At 42.4% G+C, this 21,800-nt stretch overlaps 1 protein-coding gene across 6 annotated transcripts in view; it reads right to left on the bottom strand.

Moving 5' to 3' along the window:
• Positions 1-19,642, bottom strand: part of AKT3 (AKT serine/threonine kinase 3) — a 119,335-nt gene extending 99,693 nt beyond the window's left edge. For 4 of the 6 annotated variants that reach the window (XR_013836947.1, XR_013836948.1, XM_079969525.1 and 1 more), the window contains exons 1-2: positions 19,066-19,637; positions 4,753-4,896 (exon numbers count right to left, since the gene is read on the bottom strand). Coding sequence is in view for 4 of the 6 variants with exons in the window: in XM_079969525.1 (XP_079825651.1) it covers positions 4,753-4,798 (46 nt within the window). In the remaining 2 variants the exon portion in view is untranslated. Of the gene's footprint in view, positions 1-4,752; positions 4,897-19,065 lie in introns of all 6 variants that reach the window. The other 2 variants (XM_079969523.1, XM_079969524.1) reach the window with 2 other exon arrangements.
• Positions 19,643-21,800: the final 2,158 nt, after the last annotated feature.

The following is a 21,800-nucleotide window of genomic DNA, read 5'->3' as shown; positions in this document are numbered from 1 at the left end:
CTTCTGGCGGTTCCCTCGCTGCGAGAAGTAAAGCTACAGGGAACCAGGCAGAGGGCCTTCTCAGTAGTGGCGCCTACCCTGTGGAACACCCTACCATCAGATGTCAAAGAGATAAACAACTACCTGACATTTAGAAGACATCTGTTTCGGGAAGTTTTTAATGTGTGACATTTTAATGCATTTTTAATATTTGTTGGAAGCTGCCCAGAGTGGCTGGGGAAACCCAGCCAGATGGACGGGGTACAAATAATAAATGTTGTTATTATTATTATTATTATTATTATTATTATTATTATTATTAATGTGGGAGGGTTTCTTTGTTAAGATACACAATGATTTTTTAGATCTCTGTAAAAGTAAAAACTAGCATACACCTTTAAACTTCCTGTTTTCCTATTCCAAAAAGATAACACACCAGTTAATTAAGATTTGTATACATAATAGGAGATGTAATTGAATGGGAGATGTGCTGATAATATTTTATTATTGTATTCTGAAATTATTTACTCTTGACCCTGAAATTTAAAGACCACAAGATTGATGAGGTCAATCCTACACATGCTTACAAGGTATAAGCCCCATTAATTACAGTGAAATTTACTTATGAGCAGATATGCAGATAATTGTATGGTTAGAATTAAGTAATTCACAATACCAATCTAAGTAAGTTCAGGGCTGCAGAAATCGCAGGTGCCTAATGCAGGCTCCCAAGGATATTATTTTTTCCAACCTGCCACCCAAAAGTGAGTTATTTCTTACAGCATTTGGAGGCTGACAAAATATTGGAATGCTGTAATTATTACAAATGTCATTTATTAAAAAGAAACATCAATGGCAAGATTCTAGGACCTCTGACTGTCAAAGTTCAAGGCCTTGTACTGATACTGTTGTTTTACTCCTGTTAAGCAGTAGCCTCGTGGTGACAGGTTATGAGAGGAAAGGGAAAGAGGATTCCTTTGAGCATTTATTGGGCAGAGTCTAGATCAGGTGCTGGCTGGCGGTTCTAGTAGTCAGTTGAGATTTTTGTGAGTTGAGGAGTTGGGAAAGAAAGGAGTTTGATGAAGAAGATGTGAGGAAAAGCTGGGGAAGAAGCTGAGGCTTGGATGTATTAATGTAGGGTGTTATTAACGTATGTCTGGTGAAGATGAAAAGGGAGCTGGTGGCTGAGTTAGTCTGAGAGGATGCCCTATGTAAAGGGTTTACCAAAGTAAAGTAACACAAGCTTAGTTAAAGTGTCTAAGCAATCAGAAATACAGGCTTCCCAAACTATGGTCTGTGGATCTGCATTTAAATATCTCAGGCAGCACATCCATCACATTAAATATTCATATTGATTTTTATTAGTTCTTTTATTTCTTAAATTGTATAAGGAATAACAGAAGCAATAAAATACAATTAGAAATCATACAGCAGCTACAGCAGGAAGAAAAATAATTAAGTAGTCCAACATTCTCCTTAGCAAGTTTCAAGTGGTCGGGGGGGGGGGACAGATTTGAAACCACTGCCTAAGAAAAAAGCCATTTAGAGGCTGATGTCAGCAACAGTGTCTCTTAAGACATCAGAAACTGTCACCAGGCATCTTGACTACCTCAGTGTAAATATACCAGTGGTTTTTAACCTGTGTGCCGTGGCACCCTGGGGTGCCTTGAATGATGGTCAGGGGTGCCGTGGGCAACACTGGCCTCTGTTCATCTTTCCTTCCCTCTCTCCTCTGATGCCCTCTCACATCTCTGCCTCTCAAAGGTATACACAGCTGTTTGATGCAGCAGCCCTGGTTAACAAAAACAACAACCATTACTAGGAAGTCCCAATTAACGCAGGAACATACATATACATTGCAGGAAGGAAGATTAAGGCTTCTTTCTGAAATGCTATATTTTGTATTCAAAGCGTGTGTTGTTGTTTCCTTTAATTTCCTGTAAGAATCCCAATTGACCAATCAGGAAGTAGTACCTTTCAGCTCCTGATGAAAGATGGGGGTGGGGGCAGAAATCTCTAAAAACCTGCACAGCAAAATGTAGCACAAAAATAGCCCTCAGACACCCTTCAAATCAGGTTTAGCCACAATTGCAACCCACCTCCCAAACCCAATTTGTTTTCAGCATCATCCTATGCATTGAGTTCAGTGGGGCTTACTTTACTCCCAGGTAAGCAGAGATCATGAATTAGCAAGTTCCACAGAAGGGGCCCAAAATAGCAAAAACCAACTTTTCCTGATCATGACATAACTTTTCCTGATCATGACATAATTGGATCCCTTCCCACCCAAACAGAGAGCAGGGCTTAACTACAAAGCAAACTTTTACTAAGAAAAAGAATGCATTTGCATGTCTACATGAAAGAGCATACCTGTGCCTTACTATGTAATTGAGCCTTTGTCTCTGTGCACACATGAAAGCGAGAATACACACATGCTTTCCAGAATGTGGACCACTGTCCAGTTTGAAGTTGTAACACTACCCTACCCTCAAACAAGTTTTTAAAGTAGTGGCAAGCAACAGATAAAACAGAAAACAAAGAAAGTATGTTAAAACAAAATGCACAGAACTCACCATTTTATATCAATATATATGAATATGCATATGATCCTTCCTATGTAGAGTTTTTATTAAATTGGGTAATATCCAATTGTTGCATCCTGCTTGTGCAATGAACTTCTGCTTGTAGAAACGGGTTTTCTTTCTTCTACTTCTCTCCCTCTGAAGCCCCCCATTCCAAATTTGCTTCAGAATGTTGGGAGACACTCTAGAACCAGTGGCCCGAGGGGTGCACAGCAAAGGGATCTTACCCATAAATTGTTCAACTTCTAGCTTCAATATAATGGATTTTAACTTTTTCAACACTTACTAAAAACAATTTAAACTCACTGAGCTACTTAAACCATTTTACCGTTAGAACATTGGTCTGAGCCCAATGTTCTCTGATAGTATTTGGATAAGAGTTACGGAACACTATGTTGCTAAAGCAATGTCACACAGTGATCCAAAACAGTTTCTTAAGATTCATATATATTTAGAAATGAGAAAGATAAAGGCTGCAATCAATGAACTCTTAGTTTGCAGTAAGTACCTCTGAACTCAGTGAGACTTCTTAGTAATTCATGTGTGTGTGATCAAAGCAATATGTTAAAACTGCCTTCAGATTAAAGTGCTGCTACCTGTAATGGGCCTGTCTCAACCACCTGGGCCTCATGCTGTTTTAGGAAGACAGATCTGAACACAACAGGATGTATCCCTCTGCTTGCATCCACCCTTCCACTGTTTGTGATACTTGCTGCCACCAGGTAAGATTCTGGACTCAGCTACATTCGTAAAGATAAAGCACTTTATATGCGTTATAACACTGACACCAGATGGCACTGTGGAGTCACGTCTTTTGCCAACAGGATTTCCCTGTAAGAAGTTTGCAACACACTTAACTGAATCGCTTCTTTGATGTGTCTAGATCCAGCCTACGTCTTTGTTAGGCTGCCCCTTTTCAAACTGCCTCCAAAGGTTTTCCAGGGTCTCTCTATTGCTTCCCTGAGTAGCACGTTATAGTTATAGACATGAAGTTAGGACTCAACAAGACAAACAAGTGAAACATACATTACCATAGTATACAAAAGCATATACACCAGGAAAAATATGCACTCGCATGTAAGATACAGGCAGTTCAGGGCAGTAAAACCCATTCCTCACATTACCCATTAACACCTGTTATTAAAAGCATAAATATACTACTGTGAATGGGTCGGGTGGGAGAGCATTTCAGAACAGCTATTATCCATCAATCCCCTTAGTATATAATTTACAGAGATCAGGTAGTCCTAGGAAACACTGTTCTAGATCATCTGGCCTGCTGTTGCAGTTACAGTGGTACCCCAAGTTACAGATGCTTCAGGTTACAGACTCTGCTAACCCAGAAATAGTACCTCAAGTTAAGAACTTTGCTTCAGGATGAGAATAGAAATCACGCGGGGTGGCGCAGCAGCAGCAGAAGGACCCATGAGCTAAAGTGGTACCTCGGGTTAAGAACAGTTTCAGGTTAAGAACGGACCTCCAGAACGAATTAAGTTCTTAACCCGAAGTACCACTGTACATGTTTATTTTGCTGGGCTAAGAGAGCAGGGTTTGCATTCATAAACTGCCCATGTGTACTGGACAGCTCCTAGTCCACATGGATGATTATGGGGAACTGCCCTCTCCTCACTCACTCAGAACAGTTGATCTACTGCTGCATTTACCAAGGGAGAAGTTAAACCACTAGTGGGACCCTGGTATGGCCTTCTGTCCTCCCCCTCCCCCACTACCTCCAGCCACTCCCCACTTCCTTTTGAATCACACCTCAGGTTCCCCGTTAAAAACCCTGATTCATGTTGTCCTTTGGCTGTCTCCTAAGGATTTTGGCCCACTTGTTCCCCTTTCCTCCTCTTTCTATCTTCCCAGCCATCTCCTCATGCTCTTCTTCACCCTATCTCCCTTTTTACCACCAACTGCTGTTTAAATACAGCCATGCTGGTTTCCAAACCAGCTCCTTGCCTGCCACCTGATGGAGGCTGGGCCTCACCTTCAATTCCCAATTCTCTTGCAAGCCCCTAGCAGCTGCAACACAGATGCTTTGCAGCAGCTGTAGCTTGAAGCCTGGTAAAGGTGCACACATCACTGCCTCCCCACACCACAGACCAACAACTACTAAATGAAGGGGAGGAAATACAGCCACTATCCATGAACAATTCTTACAGGATAGTATATTATTTAATTCAACACTTACCCCTTTTCTGAACCCAACCTTCTTTCACAATTGTAACATCGCTCATGATAGCTCCACAATGAGCCTTCAATTCAGAGAAATATTGTTTTGCAGTATCGCTTTGAGTTTCAAGTCTCTTCTGACTTTTCTGTTTCCTAAATCAACCTGTAAGTATAAAGGAAAAAAATTAACTTGATGTGTACTGTTGCTTAACACCCAATCCGCTCAAACAGCTCTTTTTCAAATGGTTACTATTTAGGAACTTTATAGGCCACCTTCCCCCTAAAACTGACTTACAAAAATTCAGATCAATTACATAAATATCATCTAAAAACAGTATCCGCGGGGGGGGGGGGTGTCACAGTGTTAAAAGCATAGATGAACAGAATAGCCTTTACCTGGCACCTAGAGGATAGCAATGATACTACCAGGCAAATACGCCTGGGAAAACAAAAACAGTGCTTTAGCTATGTCACTGATTTCAAGAACAAGCTCACTGCTAAACATTCTTGTCAATATCCAAAAAAGGTGTTTTGCTAGATGTTGATCCTTGCTGACTCAGAAAAACCAAACCATTTGTAAAAGTCAAAGCTGTGAACTCTAGCTGGCCAATCATTTAGATCAATCTGTTAAACCCCTTTTGAATGATTCAAAATAGCCTTCTCCAACCTGCTGCCCTCCAGAATTTGTTGGATTACAAGTCCCATCAGCCTATACAATTGGCCATGCTTGCTGGGGCTGATAAAGTTCAAGTTAAACAATGTCTAGACAGCAGCACCATGTTGGAGAAAGCTGGTTGAATGGATGTCCCTAATTAATCAAGTAATAAACTTTTTTTAGGGAATTCTTTTAAATACAAACATTTACAAAACTGTGGAGGGTGAAATGCCATTTTGGAAGAGCCCTTACCCCTTCTTTCCCACACCAAAGGGAATGCCCCTTCTAAGAAGGTTCACACTCTGATATCTAAAGACATCATTTAAAAACAAAAGCAATTGCTTATTCTTATAAAAATATATCAGTGTTCGAAATTAGCCTGGCACCAGGCGCATTTTACACCTGACTATTGACCACTTAGGGACGCAGGTGGCGCTGTGGGTTAAAGCCTCAGCGCCTAGGGCTTGCCGATCGAAAGGTCGGCGGTTCGAATCCCTGCGGCGGGGTGCGCTCCCGCTGCTCGGTCCCAGCGCCTGCCAACCTAGCAGTTCGAAAGCACCTCCGGGTGCAAGTAGATAAATAGGGACCGCTTACCAGCGGGAAGGTAAACGGCGTTTCCGTGTGCGGCTCTGGCTCTGGCTCTGGCTCTGGCCAGAGCAGCGATGTCACGCTGGCCACGTGACCCGGAAGTGTCTCCGGACAGCGCTGGCCCCTGGCCTCTTAAGTGAGATGGGCGCACAACCCCAGAATCTGTCAAGACTGGCCCGTACGGGCAGGGGTACCTTTACCTTTACCTTTTATTGACCACTTGCAACCAAGTGAAGGTGCCTGGGCACCAGAATGGTGCCTGACATCTCCACCATCTGGGGATCATTGGATCTGGACTATTTTCACACACTAATGGGACATCCTGTAGAATTCTATCAGTTAGATTTTATCTGCACAATCAGAATGAATTTCAGGAACCAAAATGTTTTTTCTGTGTATCCTAAGCAGGAGTCGTGAAAAACATAGTTAATTGTTGCTGCTTATCTTCACTTACCCCACCCCAATGCCCTGCTCAAAGTTGTGAAGAATATCTCTATGTTAGGAATGGCCCATGTCACCATTAAGAAAAAGAGGTAGGATTGTCCCTGTAAAAAGTGACTTTAGAGCCGTCTTGCCCAAAAATGGCAACTAGACATTCTGTTTTGGTGACTGTAATCTTGGTTTAAGGAACCATTTGGTGCCTAGTTTATATATCTGAGTTTCTAACACTAAAATATATACAGATCACAAATCTGCTTCATTATGTTTATTTATTTATAAGAGTTATTGCCCGCCCTGTGCCATAAAGTCCCAGGGCAGGTTATAAGAATAAAATATACAATGATAAAAACAGAAAAACTGCTACTATTATAAAAAAGTAAAACCATTCCAAATGCAGCAAAACAACTTCAAAAAGAGAGGTGGATACCATAAAACAGTGACAACATTATCTCTGTCCAAGAGACACCATAGCCAGCAAACTAACCAGAGCTGGAAATAGACACTCCTAGCCACAGAGGCTACCTGAGTGATAGTGCTGGATCCAGGAGAATCACCCAGGCTACAGACCTGCTCCTTCCAGGTGATGGCAACCCCATCCAGAATGGGCCATCTTCCCACCTCCCAAACTTGAGCACTTGGAACACAGAACACCTGCCTTTTCAGGATTCAGCTTCAATTTATTGTCCCAAAGGCTGACCTTCACCACCTCCAAGTAATACGCCTAGTACTTCAACCTCCTCCAATAGAGCTGGGTGTCATCAACATATTGGCAACACCTCATTACAAAACTCCAGATGACGGCTCTCAGCAATTTCAGGCAGGTGCTAAAACAACCTGGATAACAATACAATTATCATGACACTGAACAATGGCCATGAATAACTACATTCTGGAAATAGCTATTAAAGGTAGGATCAGTGTTGGTTTCTGCTTCCTTCACTGTGCAGCGAAAGTGCTTGTCACGAGACAGGTGTTTACATTCCACAGTCAATTGCTGTTGGAGTTTCTCACGGGAAAGGAGACTGGATGTGACGTACACTGGTTTCCTGTTTTTCACTGTTCTCACGTTGTTCTCTCCGTGCTTTAGAGGAGAGAGGATGCATTCTCTGCTCCGGCAGAGGCAAGATGTTTTTCTGTAACCTACCAGCTTTGAAGTGTAAATAAAGTAATATAGAGTATGTGGCACGTACTCCTCATCATTCCGCTGTGCACGGGACACTGCAAATTCAACATTACTGGTTATGGGCCCAGAAGAAAGACGCAGTCATCTGAATGCCGGCAAAAGGATCGGAATGCAGAGGGACGGATCGGACGGTATCTGCCGTCAAGATGATTGATGAGGTATGTGCTCATGCTCCGGGCAGCCTGCCAGCTTCTAATTAGTGGCTTTATGGCTGGACTCTGAACTTTTATGGCCATTTTGCCGGGCACAGGCAAAGGCTCAAAGGAACAAGCTCCTATGCTGGGGGAAACCGAAAGTAACTTTTAAAAGTGCTTTTGGAATAAAGAAGCTGCAGAAAACAGTGACGCAGCTTGATTTAAGGCAGCAGAGAGAAAGCACTTTTGAACTTGCCTTTGGAATGAGGCTTGAAGCAGCAGAGACGCAGCTTGTATAAAGCAGCTTGATTTAAAGCAGCAGAGATGACGCAGAAGGCTAATGCCAGAGTCATGATGGCTAGCTGCAGAAGGCTGGCTGATGCAAATGGGGAATCTGATGCCAATCAGCCACATGCTCAGCTCAGAGTAGCTTGTGATACTGCCATGATTCAGAAAAAAGCAGACCGCCAGGGTGATAGCTGCATGGGTAAGGGGGAGTCTTCACAGACGTCATCCCAGAGTGCAGTGGAACCACCAGATGGCGCCAAAGCTTTGAAGGCAGTGAAATGCTACTCGTGTGGACGTCTAGGCCATATGAAGAGGGAATGCAGATATCCCAGGGCCAAGACAGAGCAGTGCAGCGGAAGCTCATCGCGTGGAAAAGGCCAGAGCAAAGGCAAAGGTCCGGTGTCCAGGACAACGCAGCACAAGGCAATGGTCTCACGCTTCACTCCAAAGGTTGCAAAGGTCCAGAAGACGTCTAGATCTTTCTTCGTGGTTGATTCAGCTGCAACGCACCACATGTGCAACGATAAGCGACTGTTCGTGTCTTTTACACCGCAGGAAGGTGCGATTCACCAGGCGGATGACCACACAATCCCCAGTAAAGGCTATGGAACTGTTGTTCTTCACAGTTTGGACTTATCGATACAAGATGTGCTTTATGTGCCGGATGCCAAACATAATCTGCTCAGCGTTGGACAGCTGAATGAGCGGAAAATTGACGTTTCCTTTAAGAACAAAAGGTGCATCATCACAAAGAAAAATGATTATGTATTGCATGCTGAATATGTTGATCGTTTGTATGTTTTGTATTATGATGATGTTGTGCAGGATGACACTTGTTGCATTGCAGGTTCTAACAAAAGTTTGCATGCAGAATGTATTCATGATTTTCATCAAAAATTTGGTCATTTGAATTTTGAGGCAGTATCTAAAATGCCTGCCTTGGTTGAAGGTATGACTATTAAACCCTGCAGGTACCACATGAAGTGCAAGGCATGCGCAGCAAACAAGGTGAAAATGGCTGCGAAAGGTAAGGTGTCTAGTAGGCAAGCTACAGAACCATACCAGGTTGTTCATGCTGATTTGGTTGGACCACTAGCGCCCTCTTTGGGTGGAAACAGGTACTTCATGGTTCTCATTGATGCATTTTCCAGGTATATTTATGTGTACAATCTCAAGCAGAAATCAGAGGCTTTTCCAAGGTTCAAGGAATTCTGTGCTTGGTTGGAAAATGTGCATGGTAAGAAGATAAAAATTCTTTTCACTGATCGCGGGGGGGAATTCACTTCTCAGCAGTTTGAAGCTTTTCTGTCTGAGAAAGGAATTCAACACGATTTGTCTAGTCCTCGCTCGCCATGGCAGAATGGACTTTGCGAGAGGGCAAATCAAACATTGCTTCAAGGGTTAAAAACCTTGCTGCATGATGCCAATCTTCCAGAGAGTCATTGGGCCGAATCTCTCTCGTGTTTTGTTTACAGTTATAATCGCAGGCTATCTTCAGCAATTGGTTGTACCCCCTATGTTTGGAAAAAAGCCATACATCAAACACATGAAAATTTTTGGTTCTGACATGTGGGTTCACTCACCACAAAACTCCAAGTTAGACAAGCGTGGTTTGCATGGTATCTTTCTAGGTTATCAGAAAGGTTCTTACAGAATAATGATGACTGACTCTAAGACAATTAAGCTCACAAGAAGTGTTGAGTACAATGCCAAGTGGGGGGAGAATGTGGGAATTTTCCAATGTTATCCTGATGACAGTGATGAGACTGAGGATAGTCAAAAGCAACCGCAACAACCCACACCCACTGATGAAGGTTCTGATTCTGAGTCTGAAACTGAATCGGGTGATTCAGAGGATTTCAAGAGTGCGAAAGCCTCTATGCGACCCTCTGAAAGCTCTGATCAAGAATTGGAAGAACCATTGTTCACAATAGGTCACTTTTCTCCCAAAAAGGAAGAGGAAAGTGTTGAAGACTTAAGGCTAATTCGTAGATCACAAAGAGCAACAAAGGCAGACCTCCAAAGAGATTTGCTGATGAGTTTGCCAAGATAGCAGTAACAGCTGTTAAAAGCTCCAAGAAGGTATTTGAACCTTCAAGTTTCCAAGAAATCCAGGATTTGGATTCAAAGGAAGCTGAGCCATGGTTAAATGCCATGAAGGCTGAGCTTGATTCCTTGGAAAGGAACAAAACATGGGAACTAGTTCCAGTAGTTCCAAGAATGAAACTGCTTGGAAGCAAATGGGTATTCAAAGCGAAGACTGATCAAAATGGCAAGATAGTCAGACACAAAGCCAGATTGGTAGCCAGAGGTTTTGCACAGGTACCAGGTGAAGACTATCACGAGACCTACTCACCCACAGTGAGGTATGAGAGCATTAGGCTTATGCTCAAGCTAGCTGCAGAGGAGAATCTACACATTAGTCACCACGATGTGAATACAGCTTTTCTGTACGGATCTCTAGATGAATCACTTTATATGCTTCCACCTGATGGCGTACAGGTAAAACAGGGATTTGTTTGTGCTCTGAAGAAGTCCCTTTATGGTCTCAAACAAAGTGCACGGTGTTGGCATACTAAACTCACTGAAGTATTGTTTTCTCTAGGTTTTAAGCAAGGGAAAGCTGATCCATGTGTATTTGTCAAAGAGGAGGGGCAAAAGAAATTGTATTGTTTGTTTTATGTTGATGATCTTTTATTCTTTTGGGATGATGTCACAATGTACAATAACGCCCTAGCTCAACTGAAAGAACACTTTGACATGAAAGATCTTGGTGAGGTAAACAACTACCTATCTCTGGAAATAGAGAGAGATCAAGATGGTAACATTCTAGTACACCAGTCACGGAAAATTGCTGATGTGTTAAGCAAACTAAACCTGATGAATGCTAACCCGGTAGACACACCGATGACAACAGGTTATCAGGTAGATGACACTGAAGAAACATTTTCTGACACTACACTGTACAGAAGTGTGCTAGGCAAGCTAAACTTCATTGCCAGATGTTCAAGACCAGACATTGCTGTTAGCTGTAATTTGCTAAGCAGACAAGTCAACAATCCTACTGTTAAGGATTGGAAAGCTCTGAAACGCATAGCGCGGTATTTGAAAGGCACTATGCATTACAGACTGAGATTTAACAATCAGAAGTCTGGTGGTCTTGAGATATTTGCAGATGCAAGTTTTGGAAGTGACACTACAGACAGGAAAAGCACGTCTGGAGTTTGCTATATGTACAATCAGGGTCTATTTGATTGGTCATGCAAGAAGCAAACAACAGTTAGCTTAAGTACTTGTGAAGCTGAACTGAATGCACTGTCTTATTCACTCAAAGATTGTGAATGGTTGTTACAATTGTGCAAAGACATGAAAATTCCTGTCAAATGTCCAATCCAGGTTTACCAGGACAACAAAGCATGTTTGGCTTTGCTGAATTCTGAAGGTTGTAAGCAAAGCACGAAGCACTTGCAATTGAAGGTGCAACATGCTAGGGAACGTATTCAGAAGTGACTCGTAACGGTGTCCTATATGCCAGGTAATGAAATTCCTGCTGATGTATTGTCCAAGATTGTATCAAGGGATCAACACTGTACCTATGTGCAGAAGTTGGGTTTGTACTGATATTGTACGAACACGCTGCCCAGTGATGTTCACAGAAAGGGGGAGGATGTTGGTTTCTGCTTCCTTCACTGTGCAGCGAAAGTGCTTGTCACGAGACAGGTGTTTACATTCCACAGTCAATTGCTGTTGGAGTTTCTCACGGGAAAGGAGACTGGATGTGACGTACACTGGTTTCCTGTTTTTCACTGTTCTCACGTTGTTCTCTCCGTGCTTTAGAGAAGAGAGGATGCTTTCTCTGCTCCGGCAGAGGCAAGATGTTTTTCTGTAACCTACCAGCTTTGAAGTGTAAATAAAGTAGTATAGAGTATGTGGCACGTACTCCTCATCATTCTGCTGTGCACGGGACACTGCAAATTCAACAATCAGAACCACTGAGTATAGTGCCCCCCAACCTAGGGATGGAGGAAAAATGCAATTAAGTTTGTATTTAAAGCTACCACATACTGAACAAATGAACATTGAAACATAGCCATCCTATGAAATTCACACTTATCTGAATTTTGTAATGCATTTCTCCAGCAATGTGTACAAAAATACATAGATCCTGGCAATGTGTGCATAAAAATCCACATATTAGTGAAAATAACATATGAAACTGCAATATATTATAAAAACTGCTTTGGGGGATGAATTACACCTAGCAGGGATAATGCAAGTTTGGTATTCCTCCATACCATGTGCACAACTGAACAGATATCTGCAACATTAGAAAAATGAATCCAGGTATCCCCTTTCTCTCTCATCTCTCTTCAGTAGAAGAATATGAAATGAGTTGTGCAGGACAATAATTTGAACAGGGATATGAATGCCTGTAGTGCTGCTGCCCCTTATATCACAGTGGACAACAGCAGCAATGGATGCTTTGGTGAAAATGCATAGAAATCCTTCATTTCAGTTGCTTACAGAATTCCTATAAAAATGATAGCACTACAGTTAGCAATTCTAAACCTGTTCAGAAGGTATTCCCTATTCATCAAAATGATATGTTACTGCTCAGTACTTTTAAGAACATATACTCTGAAAATTCTGATACCATGAGCTCCTAATGCAGAAGTGGGGGAGCTGTGGCCCTCCAGATGTTGCTGGACTAAAACTCTCATAATCCCTGACCTTTGGCCAGGATAACTGGGAATGATGCGAGTTGGAGTCTTGGTGTCTTAACATCCAGAGATCTTCATGTTCCCACCCCACGCTAATAAAGCACTAAAAATCACATATTTTAGTATCCAAAAGCAGAAATTGGCCAGTAATTCCCAGTTCCATATTCACATGAAAGTTTGAAAACCAGATCAATTACTAAACTTTATATGTTCCTGCACTCCAAAATAAGCCTTGGTCAAAATCCACACCATATAGCTCCATGATGGATCATGTCAGTGGTCCATTTAGTCCAGCATCCTGTTCTCACAATGACCAACCTATGCCTATCAGCGGTGTTAGAAACTCAGATATATAAGCTAGGCACCAAGTGACTCCTTAAACAAGGGTTACAGTTGCCAAAATGGAATGGCTAGTTGCCATCTTTGAGCCAGACAGCTTGAAAGTTGTATTTTTCAATACAACTTTTTGGTTCCTGATATTCATTCTGATTGTGCAGATAAAATCTAACTAATAGAATTCTACAGGATGTCGCATTAGTGTGTGAAAACAGTCAAGAACCAATGATCCCCAGGCATACACTTCCTGATGATAGAGACGTCAGGTGCCATCCTGGCACCAAGGCATCTTCACTTGGTCACAAGTGGCCAATATCCAGGTGTAAAATGCACCAGGCACCTGGCTAATTTCAAACACTGCCTATAGGAAGCCTACAAGCAGGATCTGCCCATCTGTGATTCCCAGCAACTGGGATTGAGGAATACTGCCTCTGACAGTGGAGGTGGAAGATGGCAATAGTGGCTAGGAGTCTTTGACAGACGTATCCCCCAATTTGGCTAATCCTTTTAAAGCCATCCAAGTTGGTAGCCACCACTGCCTCCTGTGGGAGCAAGTTCCATAGTTTAACTATGCACTGTGTAAAGAAGTACGTTCTTTTATCGGACCTGAATCTTCCAACATTCAGCTTCATTGGAAGCTAATGAGTGTCATGAGTGAGAAAAACTTTCCTCTATCCACTTTCTCCATGCCATGCAGAATTCTGTAGACTTCTATCACGTCACTTCTTACTCACTTTTTCTCTAAACTAAAAATTCCCAAAGGCTGCAACCATTCCTCATAGGGGAGCCCTTTGATAATTTTGGTTGCTCCTTTCCACCTCTATACTATCCTTTTTGAGCTGAGAAAACCAGAACTGTATACAGTATTTCAAATATGATCACACCATAGATGTGTATGATATTGGAAGTTTTATTTCACTTCCTTTCCTAATGATCCCTTTTTCACAGCTGCCACACACTTGATCAACAACTTCACTGAGCTATCCACTACAACCCCAATGTCTTGTTCCAGGTCTTCCACCAGTTTAGAACATATATGTGAAATTAAGATGCTTTTGCCCTGACATGCATCACTTTACCCTTGTTTACACTGAGTGGCATATGCCATTTTACAGCCCAGACACTCAGTTTGGATAGGTCCTTTTGGAGCTCTTCGCAATTTATTTTTGTTTTAACCACCTATACTTCCCCAAATCTGCCTAAATATGACAAATTATTGACAGTCTGGCCAAAATATAAAGCAATCTAGTCTCAAAATGTTAGCGAGATCAAGAAAAGAACACTATGAAATCCACAAGAACCTTTGAGTTCAAGAAGTACCTCAAAGACTTCTCAGAGAATTACATATAAGACAAACTGCTTCTTCTGGCATAAAATAGTCTTACTTAAGCTGTAGATAGGAAGATACCAGCTTGGAACCTAACTTGCTTTTTGTGAATGAAAAAGTATTCCATCAATGGAGTATTCCATCAAAGTATTCCATCAATGGAGAAGCACCTTAGGATACAGGTGGATATAGTTATACACCACCATCTCTTTCTATATATTTCAATGTTTAATTGTTTATATTTAAATAGTATAGTCATGTCCAAGATTGCAAACATGAGCTTCTCTATAACATGAGAGATAAATATGCTTTCTTTCTCTTATGCTAACTCAACTTTTGAGAAAATAATTATTATGAGAATTCAGTTATCTCTCAAAATTTGGATAATACAGCATTTATTTCATGGCTGTTAACTTTAAGATAAAGCTTTTTGTATTTATTCACTGAAGGCCTGAAACAGTATCTAGTCAAGTCAGTGGAAAGAATAAAACACATATATTATTAATGTCAGCTAAGGTAGATCTTTTCCTAAAGCATCAATTTCTTTCAAGATCATGGCACACAAGTAACTTTATACATGTGAGTAAAAAGCACAATAGCAATTCCACAGGATGTCTCTTAACAAGCTCCAGTACTGAGGCAGTAACTGAGCATCAACATTCAGCTTCAAAAGCCCCATAGTGGGGACTCTGCTCTAGTCCTGAAGATAGATTTCTGAACTCTCTATTAGACTTCCAAGAATGACATTTCTACTGGATTTCTAAACACAGCTCAAACCATTAGAATGTCATTATCCAAGCTGTATTCATGTGAATAAATGTGTTACTCCTATAGGGGTTCTTCAGGAGTACATGTCAAATTTCTATAGCATTTATATGATCTTCATATGGTCCCCCCACCATTTCTCATAAAGAGAATAATGTTAATGCAAGTAAAGTCACCTATTTGCATTTATTTACTTCAATAAACCATTTTTTACAAGTGTCACATGTTCAAAAAATTATTCTTCATGCAGTCGCCAAGTTTCAAATTCACAGCAATACTGTCTCAACACTGTTAACTGTAAATAATAATAATGTTGAGTAAATCTTCAACTGAGTAGGTGTTTCTTCCAAGCAAATATGCATAGACTATAACTCCTGGTTACAGTTTCTGTGTGATACCAATGATGATGAAATATATCTGTTTTAGAACATGTCAAAGACTTTGAAAATCCAACAGATTTAGGTTTTCATACATGGCAAAAAAAACCCAAAGCTGTAAAAAACCTTACACTTTCTGCAAAATAGACACAATAAAAGCATGTGTTGCCATAACAGGAATCTAAACATATTCTAATGATTACTTCCTAATTTCCTGTTAAAGATCTATCTAGATTATGAACTACAAACATACTAAAAAACTTTGTTGTTTCATATAGAATAATCCTATCCATGTTTACCCAGAACCAAGTCCCACTGTGTTCAATTGGGTTTCCTTCTTGGTAAGTGCGCATAAAGTTATGGCCTAAGGAATTTGCTCCTGTAGTATGTATTTTAAACCTACACCCTTACAAACCAGTTCTAATCCCATTTACTTCAAAGTAAATCCCACTTAACATCAATAGGACATGAACTCTCAAGGCAAATAAATTTAGGATTTTAGCCTAAATGCTCAACTTGTTGCTCAAGTGTATTAATATTTTAATACTCAATGTATTTGATTTTTAATATTATATCTTGCTGTTCCCATCTTTACAGAGGTGCTCAAAGCATAAGGAATAATCTGTCAGTTAATTATGTTATAGATGAAACAACTTAATGAAGTATTCCAAGTATAATTCTGCACACAATTTAAGTTCTCATTTGTCAAGAAAGCTTTGAAAAATGTATGTCATTATTTGCATACAGGCAATATTTTCAATTTAGACAACAATATATCATATGCTAAAGCTGCAAATATATGTACATAGAATCATAGAACTGTAAAGGTGGAAGGAAGCATGAGGGCCATCTAGTCCATCCCCCTGCAATGTAGGAATCTTTCACCCACTGTGGGGCTTGAACCCACAACCCTTAAATTAAGTCTCTTGCTCTACTGACAGAGCTATCTACTGGGGGAGGGACCTTCTTTGAACTCAGTGGAAATTACTTCTAAACAAACATAACTAGAATGAGTTGCTAGTTTAAAAAAGGAACAGGTAGTACTTTTAAATGGCATTGCTTACATTTAAATCCAAAGCAATAGGTTTTGTTTCCATGCATATTTTCTTAGGAGTAAATCCCACTGTACTCAGTGACACTTCCTTCCAAGGAAACATGCAGAAGACCATACTGACTATCTGTTTCACTGTCAGCTATTTTTGAAATTTTTGATAACAAATAGCGATAAACACAGTACATTTTAATTGTACTTTGCAATTTAGTTTTTAAAAGTTAAAATATAATAAAAGAAACAAACATTAAAACATTTCCCTTGTCATAGGAAAAGAGAAAGCTGAAATCTCCAGATAAAAAATGACTTCTATGAGTTTGTTAGCTAAATATACATATACAGAACTTCTGACAGTGGATATAATTGTGTATACTATACTCTTCTTCTGAACCATTCATCTGGACATCCATGTTTGCCTCATCCAATCAAGGCATACATACATTATAATTAGCAGTCCAATCCAATTAAAGATATTGGGGTCAATTTAAAACTCTTCACAGGAAAACAAACAGAACCACAAACAAAATCTGCTTAATGAACACTCTTAATGATGTCAAAACAAAATAGTTTTTAAGTACTGTACATTTTATTTGTCTTGTAACTACTCTTGAATTGCATTGTTCAAGTAAGAATATACTTTCTACAAAACAGGCAAAACAGAATACATTTGAAAAAATAAAAATAAAATTACACATAGTGTATTAGAGCTTCCTTTTAATTTCATAGCGTTTTAATGTCTGTATGTCCTAGCAAGGTTGGCAAGATAGCCAACCCCAATATTAGAGTTTCTCACATGTACCCCCAAAACAGCTATCTCTAAGCTTTCTGAAGCATGATTGCAAATAATCTATCAGCTACTAAAATATATTGTTTGCAAATTAAATTCAATCTTCAGATTTGCTTTGTTAAAAACGATCCAGTGTGTACTAATAATACATGTTAGATTTGCCAAATTTTGAGAATACTAGATTACCCAACCTTCAGTACAGTAATCTACTTGTTTAAAGTCCAGTCTAAAAGAACTTCTTTGAATTAAGACATAGACAATAAAAAACACATCAAACTATTTCATTTATTCCCATCTGCCAGCATTATGACAGACCATCACATATACGTTTATAAGTAATTATAATAAAACTTCAGTGAAAACATGTCAAATTGTTTGAATACCATGAAAAAGAAATTTTAAGTGCCCTTATATCTAAATTTATTGTGGCACATTGTGCTTTTTAAAGTAGCGTTTTAAGTTTTGTTTACAAATAACTGATTAACTTCTAAGGATGATCCCATTTACTAACAGGCCTTTTTTTCAAACTAACATGTGTCACTCTATTCAATCTCTTCAGATCATGGTCTGTACAAGTAGGAGGTGGGTAAGAAGCAGTGTCTGTCGAGTAATCATGTACTGTACATCAACTCCTCTATGTGCAAAGCAGCCATCATAATGGCTGTTCCAGCAAGATTGATGCGCAGAAAGAGGTTGGTTTGTTTACTTGCAGCCACAGCTGCCAGCAGCACCAGCAGCAGTTCCAGAGCAATACACTACTATGAACAGAACAGACCATCCTCTCCTATTTCTATTCTTATCACACAGACCCGTTCTAAAGAGAGGAGGAAACGTTTTTTACTCATTAAACTAAGGCCATTCGCTATATACATTTACCTCTGATCCACGACAAACAGAGGGTGGGGGAGGGAAATATGTGGACGTGTGAGGAGTCACAGTGACCGAGAAGGTGTGTGCGTCGGGAGGAGGAGGAGTAGCTGGATGTGGGGGCTGAATATTATCAGGAGAGACCAGGTGCGCAAGGAACGCTCTGCGCCCTCCTCCTCCTCCTCTCCGAGCATCCCCTTCAGATGAAAAGGAAGCCACATTCCATATAAATAACTGCGCCCGTGCGTGCGCGCGCGCGCCGCTGTATGTTGTGCCTCGTGGCCAAGCACACATCTCTCTCCCTTTCCTCCTCCCCCCCCCCCCGCGCGTCTTTAATGTTATATAACCTCTTGTGTCTCTACCGGAGCCTGTCAGGCCCCGCCAAACACACACACAGAAACACACGCACTAGTAGTCTAGGGGACTTGTTATATTTTCTATGCTGTGAGTGATGGCTGGCGAAGGAGGGGCTGGGGAACTGCTGCCGCCGCCGCCGCCGCCTCCTCCCTCTGTCAGCACAAGGATACTGACGGGGATCATCACTACTAGGCCCTAGATGTGTCGTCCTCCCTTCAGGGTGGGGAGCGGAGAGGAGGGGGAGCGGGGACACACCAGAAATTGGGGGAGCCGCCGCCGCCGCCGCCTGTGCGCCAAGCCGCAGCCGAGGAGGCATCCCCACCCTCCGCCGCTCCTCCCGGCCGCACCTCACCTCACGTGCCCCGAGAGCAGCCAGCGCCCAGCCAAGCCAGCCAGCATCCCCCGCCGCCCATCCTCTCCCGCCCGCCCGCCATCCCAGCTCCACGCTCGTTTACCTGAGGCGGAGGCGAGGGCGGCGTATGCTCGGCCGTTGGTGTGGAAGTGACGGGAAGGCGGAGGCGGTTCCGGGCAGGGGGGGGGGGGCCGCGCTCCCTCCTCCCTCGCCCCCCCACAGCACCGCCGGGCTCGGCCCTTCGTTTCCCCTCAGCGCTGTGGGGAAGGGTCCAGGCCCCGGCCGGCGAGGGAGACGCAGGGGCGGCGGCGGCGGCGGCGGCGGCGGCTACATAAGACAGCGGCTTCTCCTCCCCGCCCGCTATTCACGGCGGCGCCCGCCTGGGCAGCTCGGCCGCAGCATCCGCGGACGTCAGGGCGGCGGCTCCCGCTCCCGGCTCAGGGTGCCCGGAGCCGCCTGGGGCCCAGCCTTCGGTCCGGCTGCCGCTACAGCCGCCGCCGCCGCCGCCGCCGTTGTTTCGGCCGCCTCCGCCAGGCTCGTTATTGACTTTCAGGAAAACTCCCGACGTCACTGGCTCCCCCCCGAGTGTCTTCCCCTCCAAGGCGGCGGCGGCGGCGGCGGCAGCAGCAGCGGCAGCATCGGCATCCCCCAGCTCTCGCGAGAAGCGCCGACGTGCGGAGCGGGGGGCTGCCAGACAGAGCAGGGAGGGAAAAGGCGGGGGGAGCCAGACAGAGCGGAGGGAGGGAGGGAGGCGGAGGTGAAGAGGATGAATGGGAGGGAAGGAGAGGCACGCAGGAAGGAGCCGGCGGGGCTGACCAACCGACAGGCGAGGGTGGGGGCGGGGAGGGAGGGCTGAGGTGAAAAAGAGACGGGGCGGGATAAAGGGGAGGCAGGAACCAGACAGGCCGCCAGACGCGGGAAAGCTGAGGGAAAGGAGGATGGGCGGGAGCAAGCGAGGATGAGGGGAAAGCGGGGAGGAAGAGGCAACTCAGAGAAGGCCGCTGCTGGGAGGAGCAGGAAGGCGGCGAGGGTGGCTCTGAAGGCGCCCCCACCAAGGGAAGAAGAAACCAGAGCAAGGCAGGAGCCAGAATCCTCCGTCCGGCCAGATTTTGAGCGGTGTGCCCCTTTCCCAGGCACGAGGGGGAAACAGCGCCCAGAGCATAGCTGTCAACTTTTCCCTTTTCCTGCGAGGAATCCTATTCGGAATAAGGGAATTTCCCTTAAAAAAGGGAAACTGACAGCTATGGCCCAGAGTTTGCCATCATCATGGTGCTGCTGTTGTGTCCAGACCACAATGAAAGGCGTCACATTATTATTATTATTATTATTATTATTATTATTGGCTGTGTCTTTCTTCCCTATCACAAAAGTTTTCAGGGTGCAGCTTGCAACAAGAAGCACCTTGTATTTCTCCACCCACCCACCCATCCATGACAAATCCCCACTGAAGTGTTTGAAAGTTGGAGCTTCAACAGGGCGCTCTCATGTGCATTTGCAAACAAGTGAAATGCATATTTCTATTCCGATGTTTATCGTTCTTTAAAAATAAAAATTGTTTTCCCATTTTGCAGAGCAACTGCTATCGGTGTCGAAGAGTTCTGAAGAACTCAGAAACTTGCTTGCCGTTTGTGAAAATTTTGGTTGGTTGTAAGGTATTGCCTTGCTGTGGATTTGGGTATTCCATAGCTATATTTTACACCCAAATATTGTTAGCTGGGGGAAATGAACCTTTGGTTTAACTTGGGTGGGAAGCTAGTATTCCTCCAGATACTGCTAAATTACATCTCCCATCATCCCTGACCATTAGCCATGCTGGCTGGGGCTGTTGGGTACAGCACATAGAGGGCTACAGGTTTCCCATTTGTGACATGGTAACTTGAACACTGAAATGTCACAGTGACCTTTTTAAATGCACAATCAGCACACAATTCTACATTTCAAGTTCAAACATGTACCTCAGACTGCAGTTTTCAAAGGAAAAAAATGCAGAATGCATATAGCATTGAGGCATAAAATGAATTTTTGTGTACATTCAAGGAACAATTTGTTTAATGTTATTAGCAACACTTAGTATTCTGGACCTATCACTGTAATACACCTATAAATCTGGGTTTGTTATTATTGTGTATTGCTCTGAGAGCCGTTGTGATTGACAAATATTGGAAAAGTAATAAACTGCAGTCCTATGCATATCTACTCAGAAGAAAGCCCCATTAAGTTTAGTTGAACTTCCAGGTAAATGTATAGGATTGCATCCTAAATAAATATTTCAATTTAAATACCACCACTTTCACACCCATTTTTAAGGGAGACAGTCAATGAGGTACAAAACACAACTCATTGTGGTATAATCCCTGAAGAAGATTGAGAGATCAGAATGAAAGTAGTTGTGTTTTCATGTTGTAACATACCCTGGGTCCTTAGGGTGAAGGGTAGGTAATAAATAATAAAAATAATATTATTCAGAAAATAATCCAGTTCAAACCGTACCCCCATTTTGAAGGGGGACACACCACTCCATATTCCAAAGAAATCTTTGAGTGGTTTACAACACAACATGATCTCTCCTATAAAGATTTTAGAGATAATTGCCACCTATAACCATTTACAAATGGAGTTGTGTATGCTCAGCCACCATACCCGTTTACAAAGGGAGGTATGCAAAATAATTATATTATTTACAATACCCTTCAAATAATGTAGTTTGCTAGTAATTCTGGTTAAGCAGCCACTTACAACTTGAACTTGTATTTAATATAGTTGTATTATCAGTGGGAATAATTAGTGAAGTCTGATCCTCTCTGCATGTTTATTAAGAAGTAAATCTTAATGAGCTAA

Source organism: Podarcis cretensis, assembly GCF_951804945.1.
Source record: "Podarcis cretensis genome assembly, chromosome: 3".
In the NCBI taxonomy this organism is placed as follows: domain Eukaryota; kingdom Metazoa; phylum Chordata; class Lepidosauria; order Squamata; family Lacertidae; genus Podarcis; species Podarcis cretensis.
This window is presented reverse-complemented; position numbering and strand designations above follow the sequence as displayed.